Source organism: Corvus hawaiiensis, chromosome 10 (genome assembly GCF_020740725.1).
Source record: "Corvus hawaiiensis isolate bCorHaw1 chromosome 10, bCorHaw1.pri.cur, whole genome shotgun sequence".
NCBI classification, from domain to species: Eukaryota; Metazoa; Chordata; class Aves; order Passeriformes; family Corvidae; genus Corvus; species Corvus hawaiiensis.
Window position 1 is genome coordinate 27,541,058 of NC_063222.1, and position 15,567 is coordinate 27,556,624.

General features: G+C 54.9%; 1 protein-coding gene across 2 annotated transcripts in view; it reads right to left on the reverse strand.

Annotated features, from left to right (window-relative positions):
* KCNAB1 (potassium voltage-gated channel subfamily A regulatory beta subunit 1) overlaps window positions 1–14,812 on the reverse strand; it is a 60,792-nt gene extending 45,980 nt beyond the window's left edge. The window contains exon 1 of one of the 2 annotated variants that reach the window (XM_048314345.1): window positions 14,172–14,812. In XM_048314345.1, coding sequence (XP_048170302.1) covers window positions 14,172–14,443 — 272 coding nt within the window. In that variant the 5' untranslated portion in view covers window positions 14,444–14,812. Of the gene's footprint in view, window positions 1–11,389; window positions 11,626–14,171 lie in introns of those variants that run through there. The other variant, XM_048314346.1, reaches the window with a different exon arrangement.
* Window positions 14,813–15,567: the final 755 nt, after the last annotated feature.

Consider the following 15,567-nt stretch of genomic DNA (forward strand, 5'->3'; position numbering starts at 1 on the left):
ACCCCGTGACAGGGGAAGAGCTTCTGCCGATCCCGCTGCAGCTCCTCTCCTGATGGCTCATGAACAGGTACCCAGCACATTCCTCTGAGGATGGAAAGCATTAAATCGAACAAAGACAGTTACTGTAGGATATTTTCCCAAAGAGGATTAAAAGTTAATCACACAGCAGACCCACCAACTCCCAGCTGTCAGGGGTCTCCTTGGGCTCACCCTCAGGCAGGGATTTGGGGGGAGCAGGACCCCTTGGAGAGTTTCCAGACACCTCATCAGTGAGTCAGTATCGCAGACCACCAGCAAACCCAGCAGAGTGAGGCATCGGGGGGCACAAGCCATGGGGGCACTGACACCAAGGTGCTCCTTGCATCCAGGACATCCTCAGGGTCTCCATGGTCCCGGGGGATGCAGCTGGAGCATTGGTGGTAGCACCCACTTGGTTTTGGAGCCCTGTTCTGTGTTTCAGAGCCCAAAGCCGGACTGACAAACCTGGAAATGTTCCCCTCTCTGATGGTTTCACACCCCCTCGCTGGGCATAGGCACTCCAAGGTGCCTTTTACCTCTGTTCTGTACATCTCTGGAGAGTTCCCACTGCAGCCAGATCTGCCAAATGCTGTGCCTTGGTCCTGGGGATGAGCCCAGGCCCTGGTCACCATCCCCACTGCCAGGGCTGCCCGTGCCCTGAGGTACTGGGGTGGGCCAGGGAAGGGGACAGAAAGGGACAGTCCTGTTCTGCACTGGCACATCCCACAGAGCATCTTACCTCAAGCTGCTTAGCTTTGGAGGGGTTACAGTCTCTCCACAGAGTATGTATTTAAATATGGGATTTATTTCATTTCCCCGAGCAAGATAATCACTCCTAGAGTAAAACGTTGGAGTAACATAATTCTGTATGATGAAAACCTTGAGCTTATAGAAGAGGAGCTACGTGACAACCCTGGCAGAGGACTCAGCCACAAGCCTGTGGCCAGGCTCCCTGTGACACCTCAGTGCCACCAAATCACTGTGACAAGATGCCCGCCTGCACTTCCCCCTGAGCAAGACAATCGCTCATTAAATAACTTGCTCAAAAAGCTTCATCAAGCAAATGTATTTAACACAGCTGCTTGTGACCACCCTGTGACCCTCCCGGCCCCGGAGCCACTGCAGCCACCCCGGGGGCCAAATCAAAGCCACCAGACCCAGGGCAAGCAGGGGCTGTGGGGCAGGGCGAGCCCAGGAGCTGCCCTGGGGCTCTACACAAACACATCCCTTGCCCGGAGCTCTGTCCCCAGTACCTTGCAGGGGCAGAATGATGCACACCCTGTGGGGAGCAGGATGGAAACCTTCAAAAAGCAAAAAATGCTTTATCCAGCCCCCTCAGGCCCCTGTGGAGGCTGGAAGGGGCAGTGGGGCCGGGCACAGCACGGGGGTGAGGGAGGAGCCCTTCCCAGTGCCCCTGCAGGGCCTCTGCTCCAGGGTCAGTCGGCAGCACGGCTCTGGCTGCAACCAGAGGCGGAAAGATGCTTCTGCAGCCTGAAATGCGAACATGAATCAAGGTCCTGCAGTCTGGGCTGGGTGAAACCTCGTGAGCTGCTGCAGCCCTGGCCCAGCACGGCTGGAGCTGAGCACACTGCTTGCCCCTTCCTTTTTTATTTTATATTTCACCTTACAGTGGAGCTCCTTTGAAATACGATGCCAAGCCCGGCTGGAGATTCTGCTCCTCATGGCTGCAGTCACAGGCTATTTACCCTCCCTGCCATGGCAGGGTGTTGGGACTGGGTGGTCTTTAAGGCCCCCTCCAGCCACACCAGTCTGTGATTCCAGCAATCCAGCTCACAGTAATGATGCCAACCCAGCCTGTCTGAGCTCTTTAACTGAAACTCTTCCATGTCGGGAGAAGACAACAACTGAATTTAGCAGCAAACCTGCAGCAGTGCCTGTGACAGAGGGGTGGCTGCCCCTGGATCCCTGGCAGTGTCCAAGGCCAGGTTGGATGGGACTTGGAGCAGCTTGGGACAGTGGAAGGTATCCCTGCCCATGGCAGGGAGTAGAACAAGGTGGGCATTGATGTCTCTTCCAACCCAAACCGTTCTGGGACTCTGTGATTAATGTTAGAAGTGTTCCCTCTGCTCCCAGTGCTGGAGGGTCCTGCCCTCACCTTGGCCAGAGCAGCCCCAGGGCCGGTGAGAGGCGGCAGGATGGAACAGTCAGTGCTTCCAGGCTGGAGACACATCAAAAATATGGTTTCAGCCTTCATGGAGAGAGCTTTAACCCTGTTGGACACTCAAACAGATGCTCAGTGAGAGTTTGCATGCAATGCCCTTGGATGGGCCAGACCTCAGGAGACTGCATGGAAGCACTGAAAACACAGCTCACAGAGCCATGAGGGCAGGATCCTGCTCCAAAACCGGAGCCTTGGAGCTTTTCCACCCAAACAAACGCCCTTCTTTATTTAACCCAACAGCCCAGACCTGGCTACAGCCCCCACATTCTGTCCACAGCCCCAGAGCCACATTCCCAAAATCCAGAGCAGACACTGCCGGCTGCAGCCTCTCTCCAGGACTGGCCTTCCCGAGAATTATCTCGATATGCTGCCACAAATCGCTGATTTCCAGGCTCCCGGCCGCAGCTCTGCCGCAGCGCAGCAGGACTCGCTCAGGGCGATCCCACCTTCTGTCCCAATAAAAGTTTCCTCGGGCCCCAAGAGCTGTGATGGCAAACACGGCCCGTGCTGTCGCTCAGCCAGCTCCCTCCGTCCGCAGAGCTGCTCGGGAACAGGCTTCCCGCTGGGATAATTACCCGGGATTGCGGCGGTTCCTTACATCTCCCTAAACCGGGCTGATACGGGCACGGGTGAGATAAGGAGCGCTGCCCCGGGAGGGAGCTCCCAGCCGGGGAGGGCTCCTGCCGGCAGCGGCAGCACCGGACCCCGCGGCGATTTGCAGCGCTTTGGGGAGGGTCTGAACCCGCCAGGAATGGCTCTTTTTGATAACACTGCTGGGAGCTGGGCGAGGAAATGAGCTGCAGAACAAAAGCTCGGCGCTTACCGAGCCCACAGCCATCGCATTTCCGCTGGTTTCACATCAAAAACTCCATTTGCATTTGTAATTGTACTTGAGGAAAACTGATCAAAATTCCTATTAAATGGTTTTTAGTTAAAAGGCGTCGTTCTGGCAGGTTTTGAGCCAGGCTGGGGGCGGTGCCCAGCCCGGGGTTCCTGTGATGGCACCCGAGATCTGTCATCCCCGCCGGAGGGCTGCATCCACCCGGAATGGACCAAACCTGGGAGTGTGACAGCTCCGAGCCACGCTGGTCTGCCAGCACGGGCTTGGGACAAGGCTGGGGTGTGATAAATCCGGCACCAGCACTGCCCCTGGATCCCTGGCAGTGCCCAAGGCCAGGCTGGACATTGGGGCTTGGAGCAGCCTGGGACAGTGGGAGGAGTCCCTGCCCATGGCAGGGGTGGCACTGGATGGGCTCGAAGGTCCCTCCCGACCCAAACCAGGCTGGGATTCTGTGCTGCTCTAAATTCCTGGACAAACTCCCGTCTAATCCCCACCCCCCCCCCCGGGTGTCCAAGGCCACGGCACCCACGGGAGCCCCCAGCACCCCGGGTACCCTGGCTCTGGCAGCTCTGCAATATTAAATAACTCATCTTTTGATACAACAGGAAAGAATCAATGCTGGGCCCCAGCCCGGAGCTCTCCGTGTCTGACACGGAGGGTGGAACTCATCGGGCGCCCAATCCCATTAATTGGCCGCTTGTCCCCGTGGAGAGAACACCCCCCCGCAGTGCCTGTTGCCCATTAGCTGCTGGATCCCCCGCTCCAAAGCAGGTAATTTAATTTTTCCATGCTATCTATTCCATTTCTCAGCTGACTGCAAGCCGGTGCCTCACATGAAGGGCTCCAGAAGTCACCATTATATTAATGTATCGTGCTACACTGAGCACTTAATGGTCTTTAAAGTCCCTCCAGCTCAAGCCATTCTGTGATTCTGTGATTAAATATGATTAAAACACTCAGAGCTGCACGAAGCTCCACTGCACAGTACAAGAGGGTTTTCTGTTTTATTCCCCCCGAGAGCCCCTGACATGGTATCCAGTCCCTGAGCATCCGTGCCAGGCCCAGAGCAGAGGAGCATCCCCGGCAGCAGCAGCAGAACCCTCGGGCATTCGGGGCTGTTGTGCCAGCTCGTGGCCAAGAAATTATTTTCCCTTTTGCCATCCGTGTGTTCCACACTGTGCACGCACAAAATGCAGATCTGCCCCGTGTGCTTCGCATCACCTGATGGATAAATGTATTCCAAATAAAGCTCAGCCCAAGCTGTGTTCTTGCAGCTTGGCTGTGCTTGTTGAATAGCAGATTTTAGGCAATTATGTACATTGCTCTGTTATCCACACACGACAGATCTCACCCAAGCATTTCTTGTAGCAGCTTAGAGCTCTAAATTAGCTTGTACGGAGGAACGCAGGTGTGGGGTTTGGCTCTGGGTAACAAACACACAGCTCCGAGCTGCCCTGCTCCGGGACACGCTGGAGCAGATGGGGGAGCAATTACGGAGCAACAGCTTCTGATTCTTTGAGATTAACTGGCAGAGGGTCAGAACGAAGACGAGCTACAGCAGACTGTGCTGTTTGGGAAACTTTTCCAATGAATACCCCTTCAAAAAACCTCTCCCCCTCCTGGGAACCCTCAGTTTTCACCTCCTCCTCCAGCCGATGCAGGGACTTGGCCCCTCTGTGAGCAACTCAGTGAAAGCCAAGTGTCTCCATCAGTCATTATCTTACATAAGTCACCGCTGCATAATAAGCACTATTAAAAATATCACCTTCCCAAATAGCATTTTTCAAAGAAGAATTTTAATTCTTCTCCCGAGAGTCTCTCTTTCAGCTGCAACAGCATTTCTCATTATTAAAGTGAGTGGCACAGGGTACGAATCCCATCAGCTGCATCCAGCAGAACTGGCACAAGACCTTGCTCCCTGCTCCCGAGGCAAAACTCTTCACCCTGACCAGCATCCCAAAAGAATGAGGCATCTGCTGGAATTAATCGCTGAGGAGAATTAGCACATCACCCAGGACAAAGCCTTTTGCTGAAATCCAGCAGATTACCAGGGAACGATCTTCAGCCCCATTAATTTTAATGGATCCTTTTCCCACTGCCAGGCTCCTCTTCGGGGAAGGGATTCAGCAAAACCTGCTGTGTCAGCACTTCCTCTGCCTCGCGGTTACCAGCCCCCACTGCCGGTTAGAAATCAGCGTTTCAGGACTTCTGGAATCTGCTTTCCACCTGAGCAGGTGCAGGCACAGCACTCTGCTGCCAGGCAGGAGCCAGAGGCTGTGGTGACTCTTTAGCTCCCAAATTTTCCTTTGCTCCTTTCACTTCCAGGACTCTTTGGAAAGGCTTTTTACTTTTTTTTTTTTTTTAACTTTTTTTGGCCCACAAGGCAAGAGCACGATGTACCTCAGAGCAGCACAATGTCATGGAATGGTTTGGGTTGGAAGGGACCTTAAAGCCCATCCAGTGCCACCCCTGCCATGGCAGGGACACCTCCCACTGTCCCAGGCTGCTCCAAGCCCCAATGTCCAGCCCGGCCCTGGGCACTGCCAGGGATCCAGGGGCACTGTCATTTCAGTAAATCAAGTGCAAGGCACTGTCAAGCCTTCAGGCGACCTCCAGCGACTGCCAAGCACTTCCAAGCCGAGGATTTCTGCATTCTCCAGGCCAGTGCTGGCCGGGCAAGCAGTCCCTGATCTCTGGGCACATCCCAAACATTCAACAACCACTTTCACCCTGGAATGGCGCCCATTTAATTAACAAAAAGATTTGTGAGAGGATCATTACTTACTGCCAAATGCATAACCGCTCATTAGGCCCTCAGGGGAAATGAATAATTACTCCTGCAATCTACAGATTGTGTCTTTTTCTGCAGTGAAAAACGGTTTCATCTCCCCAGCTGGGGTGGGAAACCGAGGGCTGGGGGGAACCCTCAGCCCAGCAGCGGCTGGACCGTGGGGAGCAGCTCCCCCGACAGCCTCAGCCTGCCCGTGTGGACTCTCCAAGGATCCCCGTGTACTCCACAAACACCTCTGGAAAAAGCAGCAACCGTGCCACCGGAACGAGGGAAACGCTGTGCTGGCTTCTGGAGCCCTTCTGGCGCAGGGATGAAGCCAGCAACTATGAAAATACACTGAAAACAAGGAAGAAAAGGCTTATCAGGCAGTCACGGGTCTGCACAGGAGGTTTATCCATGGAAAAGCTGCCTTTCATCCAGCCTGCCCCCTCCCCAGCTGCCCACAGCCCTCCCCACACCACGGGGAGAGGCAGAAACAGAGGGGTGCTCAACCCAGCGTGGGGAAAAACACAGAGCGATACAAACACATCTCAGCTGAGTGTTTTGACTGGCTTAGAGTGTGAAAAAGCAAGTACTGGTTCAAGGATGGGTGCGAGGAACAGCCCCACTGTGCTCCATGCCCACCCGCCGTGCCAGGCACGGTCGGCATCGCCGGAGCACCAAGGCTGGTGACACAGGGACCTGCTCTCCCCCGGCACTGAGGCTGACCAGAGCCTTGCCAGAGCCCGGATTTATCATTGTTTCCTACTTGAAATAAACCTGCAAGCCACGAGAGGACGTTTTGCTCCCAAACTCGCCCTCTGCTCAGCAGTTTGTGTCGGTGCAGCATCCGGCAGCGTCCCTTTCTCAGCAGAACCCAAAGTCAGCCCAAAGACTCCCGGATAAAACCTCTTTTAACCAGGACCACGTGGGCTGAGTTTCATCTCAGACTGCAGCCTTCAGGCCTGTCTATAAATATATCCAGAAATATCCCAAACTTTGGAGTCAGCCCCCGGAGAGGCGCCGGATGCACTGTGCACCGGGGCAGCGGCTGCAGGAGCAGGAGCAGGCTCAGCAGGAGCACCTGCCCTGGATCGGGGCTGGAGCAGCATCTGCCAGCCCAGGCTTGGCAGCCAGACCTCCACAGGAGCAGAAGGTGTGGGGAGAAAAGCAGCAAACCCACAAATTCTTGCTGGGCAGCGGCCAGAGCAGCTGAGGGTCAGCTGGGATTTACTGCAGTGGTGGGGGATGAGGAGGGCAAAATCTGCTTTGTTTTCCCCTCAAAACCAAGCACCTACAGCATGGGAACTTTCCACAGAAAGGTGGGAATAACCCTGGAAGTACCAGCACACTGAGCCTGAGCCTGTGCGTGGCTTTGTGAGGACTTCAGGGAATCACCAGGGCATGGTTTGGGTTGGAAGGGACTTTAAAGCTCATCCATGGGCAGGGACAGGACCCTACAAAAATACCAAAAAACCCAAGGAACTGAATGAAATCATTAGAAAGAAGGACAGACATGGGGAGGTGTTCCATCACCACTGCACCAGGCGGCTGCTGTGTGGTTTGAACAGACTAAAAAAGATTAAAAAACCACTTAAGAGACATGCCTGTTAAAGAAAGGGCACAGCTGGATGCAGCTCTGTGGGTCAATCTGCACAGGAAATAGGGAAAACATTAAGGCTGTAAGATATATCCCAATAAATATAATGCAGCAGCACTGGGGACGGAGCAGATGACAGGATTACAGCGCAGGATTACACGACCCCATCAAGAGCCCTCCTATGTTTTGCCATCTAAAGATTAGATATTTTAAAGCTTCAGTGCACAAAATGAGCCTCCCTGAGGAAGCCTGGGAAAGCAGCTATGGCGAAGGGATCATTCCCAAATTGCCCTCCTCTGGGGTAACTCTGTGGGGGGATAAGAGAGCTGAGGAGGGGGCTCTGCTTGCTCAGGGTTAAATCCCCCCTTGGTGTTTAACACCTTGGATGGCCTTGGCTGATACCTGATAGCATCTTCAGCCTGCTGGTGCTTCCAGCATCCACACCACCATCCCGTGTCGGGGAGTTCCCCAGTTCCATTCCAACAGGCTGGGAAAGGGTTTCCTGTGCTCAAACCTGTTGTACAAAATGTCCTTTGCTCCCCCCTGCCCCAGTTCCTGCGTTGTGGGAGACGGTGAGTGACTGGCCACAGGCTGTTCCTGATTTAAACATATTTGTAATCCCTGTCCATCATCTTTTCCCTAATCCAAAAGCCTGTTTAATCGCCCGGTGCAGGGACAATCCCATGCCTCAGACCTTTCTGCTTCCCAGAGCCCAGGTTGCTGAATCCATTTGAAATGGGATGGCCAGCGCTGGCCAAGGGTTTGGGTGTCAGCTCCTGGCAGCTCCCACTGCAATCAGGAAAGGGAGAAGGGAAAAGGGAAGAGGGAAAATGGGGAAGGGGGAAGGGAAAAGGAGTAAGAGAAAAGGGAACACCCTGCTGCTGGCCAGCCTCTGTATAAAAGATCCAGTATCCTAAATTCCCAGGTTTTAATTTGTTGCTGAACCAACGAAAGCAACAGAAAGAGGACAGAGCTCTCTGAGGATGCAGGAACTCGGGGGTTTCCCTGCAGGACACTCCAGTGGGGTCATGCCAAGTGAAGTGGCTTTGCCAGGGATTTGTGTGCTGTGGGAAGAACTCGCCCTCCTGGAACAGAACCTCAGCTAGCATAAAACAGATAAGATAGGAACCCAAACCCCAGGCTTGCTGCAGAATGGGTTAATCCAGCAGCACCTCGGGGCTCTGTGACCTCCATAAATACTTTCCACCCCAGCATTTGCCAGCAGCATGTTTTGCAAGAGCTGCCTGGGTGCTCTTGCAGACACATCTACTCATATAGGATTTCCCCCCCAGGCCCTCCGAGCGCAGCTGCCCGAGCTCACAGACCCTGCTGGAATCAGGAAGGAGCAGAACATTGGGAGGTTTTACAGTCAGAGCCTCCCAGAGCGAGGACAGACCTCGAGCCCCAGCAAAGTGTGCATGGAAAGGAGCTGTGCAATGCACACCTCCTTGGACAACAAGGCACCAAATCTGCTTTGTAAATGGTGTTCCATCTGAGAGGAATTCTGTTGTCATCAGAAACCAGCCCAGCTCATGCACTGCTGCACTTCAGGGTCTTCTGTAATAGCTGAACTGTGCTGCACTGGCTGAAGCAATGAAAGGGAAAAGAACTGATCAGCCTGTAAACGAACCAGCTTGTGTTTAGTAAGTGTTTCTTGTTCACAATTCATTACTTCCCACATGTAATTGAATAAATCTTAATAAAAAAGGAGGTTCTATTGTGCTGGCTTTAGACTGGACCCAGGAGAGCTGAAGAAACATCCAGGAGGCAGAAAAAGAAAGAGAAAATGTCCAAACTCACAGGCAGACTAGAACACCATTTACAAAGCAGGTTTGGTGCCTTGTTGTCCAAGGAGGTGTGCATTGCACAGCTCCTTTCCATGCACACTTTGCTGGGGCTCGAGGTCTGTCCTCGCACTGGGAGGCTCTGTACTTCTGGAAGAGAAAATTCCCTCTGGAAAGCAGCAGGTGATGGCTGCTGGAGCATCCCTGCCCTCAGCAGAGCCCTCTGCACAGCCCCTCTCCCACAGGATAAATTTCTGGGTACATGGAAAATGCAGTAAGTTATGGCTGCTTCTGTCAGTTGTGAAAAATGGACACACTTAAAACGGAGCAGAGGCTCAAATACATCAGCTGCAACAGAAATTAAGCACCTGCTTTATTCCCTATGAGTGGTGAATCTGCTGAATGAGGGATACTCCACTTACTAAGCCAAGAAACAGAGGTGGCTGAAGGTGTGTGCAGGGAGCTCCTGCAGCCACAGCCCTGGGCAATGCCAGCTACCCCCACACCAGTCCCAGAATCTCTCATTAATTGCATTTTTCTACAGCTTAAAAACTCCCTCTCCATCAGGTTTGGGGGTGGAGTATCCAACCCTACAGAAATTTTCTCCCCAAGCTCTTTGCAGGTTTCTCCCCCAGGCTGGGCACATTTTGGTGCAGCGGAACAGAGGGATGAACATTGCTGTCAGCTTTTGGGTGATGCCTTTCGGACGTGGCACCAGCCTGGTCCTGGGTCAGGATGTGTCCCTGCACCAGGGCTTTTGCAGGACAATCTGTGGAGGATGCCTCAGGGGATCACAACCCTTCATGGGAACACTGTGTGCTACACTTGTGCTCCTCAGTGAGGGCACAAGTTTTAAATCGTGTCTGCACGGACCAACACCATGGAAAGTGCAGGATCAGAGAGAAACGAGGCAAATGGGGATTTTTTCTGTGGGTACTGACACCAACCTTTTCAAACACAACTGCAATGTGGGACTAGGATCATCAGAAGGAGCAAAGGGATTTCCCATTAAAGGGTGGCGAGTTTCCAGGCCAGAAGCCCCAGTTAATGAGAGGATCTCGCTCGGGGACAGCAGTGCTCCTGCCAGCCCAGGAATTGCTCCTGGCACAGCTCTGCTCCGAGCATGGCATCCCTGGGATGCCGATCAAGCCTTGGGACACTCTCCCATTTCATCCCCCCAGCACTGTGGGCTCAGTTCCCTCTCTCTTTCCGGGCTGTGTAACCCCAACTTGCTCCAAGGGTGCCCAGCCAGCCCAGCAGCATGGTGGCACAAAGGCCTTTGCCATTTCTCCTGGTCCTGACTCCAAGGCTGCTCTTTCACAGCCCCACTCCTCCCTGGACACTGTCTCCAAACACCACCAAATTTCCCCATCCAGCAGTGAAAGCTGGGACACAACTGTGCTGGATCCATAAAAGTACCAGTCACGGTGTCTTATTTCAGTTTTAAGCTCAGACCAGCCACAGGCAAAGATCAACCTCTTGGGAAAGCAAATGTTTCAAAGAAAATTTGCTTTTATTAGAAGCAGAGAGAACTTGTTGACTTTCCATACAGGATGTCATCCTTTTAAAGCGAACCTCTCTGGCAGCAAAGCACAACGACAATTGCTGGACTAAGCACGCCGACGTCTTCTTCACCCACCATCCCCAGCCAACCCCTCTGTCCCCAGGCTGTTCCAGCTTCCTGCATGGGTGACACCCTTTCCCTTGGACACCCTTTCCAACCCGAAAGCCACATATTTCCCAGCCTGAACCCAGCCAAGGTTTTGGGCTCTCAGTTCTTTTGCTCCATAAGGAGGGTGAGGGTCTCAAGGTTCAGCTGAGCTGCAAAATTCAGTGTGATTTCAGTGTTCCAGGCCAGGCTGGACGAGGCTTGGAGCAACCTGTTCCAGTGGGAGGTGTCCCTGCCCATGGCAGGGGTGGCACTGGACGAGCTTTTAGGTCCCTTCCCACCCAAACCATTCCATGATTCTGCGATTAACGTTAGAAGAGAAGGATCAAATTCAGAGTTTGAAGAGAAGAGGCCACATGCATTCAGCTTTGCTCGAAGTCATCCTAATTCTCACAGCGCCCAGAAAAATCGGAGAAGTCACTGAGGGGCTCAGCCGCTGCCAGCCCACCCAGAGGCGTGCCCGGGTTCCTCCCTCAGCCCGGCTCTCCGGGCACTACGGAGCAGCCCAAGGCTGTGCCCACCTACCTGTACCTCATGCCGCTCGGGGCGCGGGTGCTGTCGTGCAGGGACAGCCCGTGCAGGTGCAGGAACCTCTCCAGCTGTTTCCTCTCGGCGCTGGGGCTGCGCGCCCCGGGCCAGCCGGCGGCGGGGCCGTGCGCCCTCGGCCCCCGGCTCACCCTGCGGCCCCGCGGCGGCCCCGGCTTGGGCGGGGGGATGTCGGCACACGCCGGCTTGTACAGGTGCATGGTGCCGCCGGAGCCCGCCGGGAGCAGAGCCCGGAGCCGCCCCCGCCCCGGGGCTGCGCTGCCCGGGACGAGCCCGGCGCTCTGGAGGGGTTTTACTCCCAGACATTCTTTACATCATTGCAGCCGGCCCGTTTTGGTTGATGCCCAGGATGGATTTTGGCCAAGATCAGCAATCTTGTTCATCTGCTGAGACCTCTCATGGGCCAGTACTCCCAGGGATGAGGGCTGCTGGTGGGAATAGAGCACTGACCCCATTTCCCAGGTCTTATATTTAGATAATGAGAAATATTTGCTTGGGATTCAATCCAAGGCCAATAAACATAAACCAAATACTCTCACAGGGTGTATTTCAGGCCCTGGGCTGGCCAGATGAACACTGCAGGCATCTCCTCTGCAACTCACTAGAACATCTTGTTTTCTCACAGGGCACTGCGAGCTCTCACAGCTGGGGTTACCTGGTCTGGGAACTTCCCCAGCATCTGCAGCCTCCCGGGGTGTGACAATTCATATGAATTAAATTATGATGTTAACAATGATTTCACCACTGCTAAACAGCAAACAAAAAGGTTCTGGTTCACAGACTCACAGAATGGTTCGGGCTGGAAGGCACCTTAAAGACCATTGTATTCCAAACTCCCCTGCTGTGGCCAGGGCCACCTTCCACTATCCCAGGCTGCTCCAAGCCCTGTCCAACCTGGCCTTGAACAATCCAGGGATGGCTTTTATGGTCTTCATCCCTGCAACACCCTGAAGGGCCACAGTGACCTTTTCTGGCCACAGCAAACAATCCCGACAAGGTGTGGTTCATACCACTGAGGCAGATGTCTGAGACTCTTCTATTTTCAAAACTCACCCCATTTCAGCCCCAAATACTTCAGAAAAATAAGTTAAATAATCAGGTGATGGATGTATAATGAACTCAACTAATCCTTAAATCTTTCAAAGCAGATAAAGAAGGACTGATCCCAACCCCAGAATATATTTGAAAAGCTCATAATTCAATGTCACAGAGGGGAGTTTGGCAGGGACTGTGGGATTACCCCGTTATTCTTCCTGTGTGACTGTCGGATCAGGGCACGGGTGGCCCTGGGTGTCCCCAGGAGGGTCCTGCCCAAGGATGGGGGTCCTGTTCCCACAGTACTGACCCCATCGTGGGGTGCAGGGGGGGATTTCAAGCCCAGCTCTTTGCAGCCCAAGGACACTCAAGGGAGGGCAGCGTGTCCCGAGGCCGTTCCTCGTAGGGACCTTGTGTTTCCTCCCCGCAGTGTAACTCCAACGCTGTACCTGTGATCTCTGCTGCAGCTGCCTTTGCTTTTACCTCCTGCCAGCCCCAGCTCTCTGCTCACCTATAATGCAAGGTGAACCAGTGCTAAGAAATATTTCTGCGAGCTCCTCTGAGTTTTTTGGACACAAGAGTTTTGCTGGAGTATCAGGGTCTTTAGACCTGGATCAGCATCTTTAGAAACTCAGCTCTCCCAGAAGTTATTCCCCAGCACTTTGCTTTTATGGTGCTGTTCCAGCCCCCGGGTGCGAACCACGGGCTGGTGGGGCTGGTGGGCGCCGGACCCAGAATCTGCCCCCTCCCAGCCCTCAGACCCCTCGTGCTCCCTTCAGGTGCTTGTGAACATTCCTGCATTAATACCCACTTGCTCCTTCTCTCCGTTTTACTCCCTTTTCTTTTCACTTATCCCCTTCCTAATTTTTATTGCCGTGACATTCTAACTCCTTTCTTACCCAAGCGCATCTGCAAGAGCTCGGTTTGTGCCGGGCACTGCAGGCATCCCCATCCTGCCTGGGATTAGGGACGATCTCGGCCGATTCTCAGCTGAAATCCCGGCTGTTACCGAAGTGAGGTGAAGGAAACCCCCGGAGCGAGGTGAAGGAAACCCCCACCCTCCCTCGCCGGTCCCAGCGCTGCTCCGAGCCGCTCCCGGGGTGCGGCTCCTCGGGACGGGGACAGCGGCACCCCGGGCAGTTCCTGCTGAGGTTCGATTTCAGAGCGGGTCTGACCCCGCACAGGAGATTGGAGACTCGCACGTCTCATTTCCACTAATACCAAGATCCCCTTATATTTTTTTAAAGGAGCAAGATCGGATTCTGGAGGCTACGACATTTAAGACCGATGGGATGAGAGATGCAGCGGCTGCAGGTTCCCCCTCCCGGGGGGCTCCTTCCCAGGCTGAGCCCCGCCGCTGCCCGGGCAGGGAGGGGGGGACAGGGACCCTCCTGGCACCCACACCGTCCCTGCTCGGCAGCAGCAACTTTTCAACTCCATTCAAGCAAAAGTACAATCACTTGGACAAATTAGAAACAAGGCTCAACAACCACACGCAGCTTGTGCTGAAGAAGTTGTGGGAATCAAGAGACAAGTTTGCAGGATATTCAGCTCTGTAAAGCGTGAATAACCAGAAAAATCAGACTTGTAAAGACAAAGACCTTTCTATTATTATTACTATTACTATGATTATTGCTGCTGCCGTTATTACAACCACTATTATCGCGACCATGCCGGCCAGCAGCATTCCCGAGGGCAGCGTGCCCCGGGAGGAGCAGGGACGTACCTGTGGGGCATGCCGGTGGTGTAGGCGATGGTGTACTCGTGGGACAGCTCGCACACGCGCAGGTACCAGTTCATCTCCAGCTCCCGCAGCAGCGCCAGGCGCCGGGCTCGCTGCTGGGGCTGCCCGGCCCGCGGCCGGCCCTCCTTGCTGCTCTCGGCCGAGCTCTTCAGGGCTCTGTCCCTGCTGCCCAGGGACAGCACCGACTGCTTCCTCAGCTTCAGGGACTCATCGGCGCTCTTCCCCCCCACGGTCCCCGTGCGTGCCGCCAGCATTTCTTGTCCTGCCTCGGTGCGACGGCTCCGAGCCGCTGCCCTCAAATCATTGAAAGTGATTTCAGCGCGCACGTTCTCCCTCTATAACCTCGCGCCGGCCACAAAGCTGTAATTAGAGACGTGTCTGCGGGGCTTAACCAGAAAGAAGAGCTGCAACCTTCTCATGGAGACATCTGTAGCGGCTCCCGCATGCCAGCGGCTCCGCAGCCGGGGCGGGGGACAGTCCCCAAACGCATCGCACCTCCGCTGGCCCCGGACGGACAAGGGCTTTCGGTGGAGGCTTCTGGAAAACCCGGCCGGCTCCCCAGCGCCGTAAACATCGGAGGTGAAGTCCCACGTGTCACCTTGAGGGCGAACCCTCGCCCACGTGGGCTGGCCCGGGCAAATTGCGGCGCTGTTCGTGCCGGCCGCGACCCGGAGCATCCCCGTGCCCATCGCTTGGCCACGCTGGCGCTGAGCCGGCCGCTCTGCCCTCCTGCTCCTCCTCCCGCAGCTCCTCGGGTCGCCCCATGCAGCAGGGACTCCCATTCTCCAAGGCATCTGTAGAAATTTGGGGATTTGGTCACCCTTAGGATGAGAACAAAGTTCGGAGTGTTCCCGAGCAAACGGTGTTTGGAAAATGTATGAAAGGGAAGACACCGGAATCGCATTAATTCCCATCTCCGGTCTGAAATGTAAAAGCTGATACAGAGATTACAGCTCTAATCACAGCAGCCACTTTGGGAGCGCGGGCAGAGCCGTGTGCCGACAGAGCAGCCAGAGCAAAACCCCCTCCAACACAGCGGCATTTTAAAGCCATCGCCTCAAAGGCATTGTAATCACCCCAAAGCAGAGCCGTCACCCCCCTGCGCCCCGCAGGGTCTCCCGGGGGTGGGGGCCGGCTAGAAGGATTCCTGGAATCAGGACAAGGCGAGCTCGGGGGGTCTCTGGTGCCCCACCTGAGCCTTGCAGATCCCCAAGGCTGGAAGCTTCCCCAGCCTCTTTCCAACACCCATCCCAACGCTTCCAGGCTCCAAGCAGTGCCCGGTGGCCCTGCCTTCCCCCAGCGCCTCCCCGGAGGGTTTGGGTCCCCGCTTCCCTCCGTCCCTCCCCCCCGGGCACTCCCGGCTGCGGCCGGGTCCCCT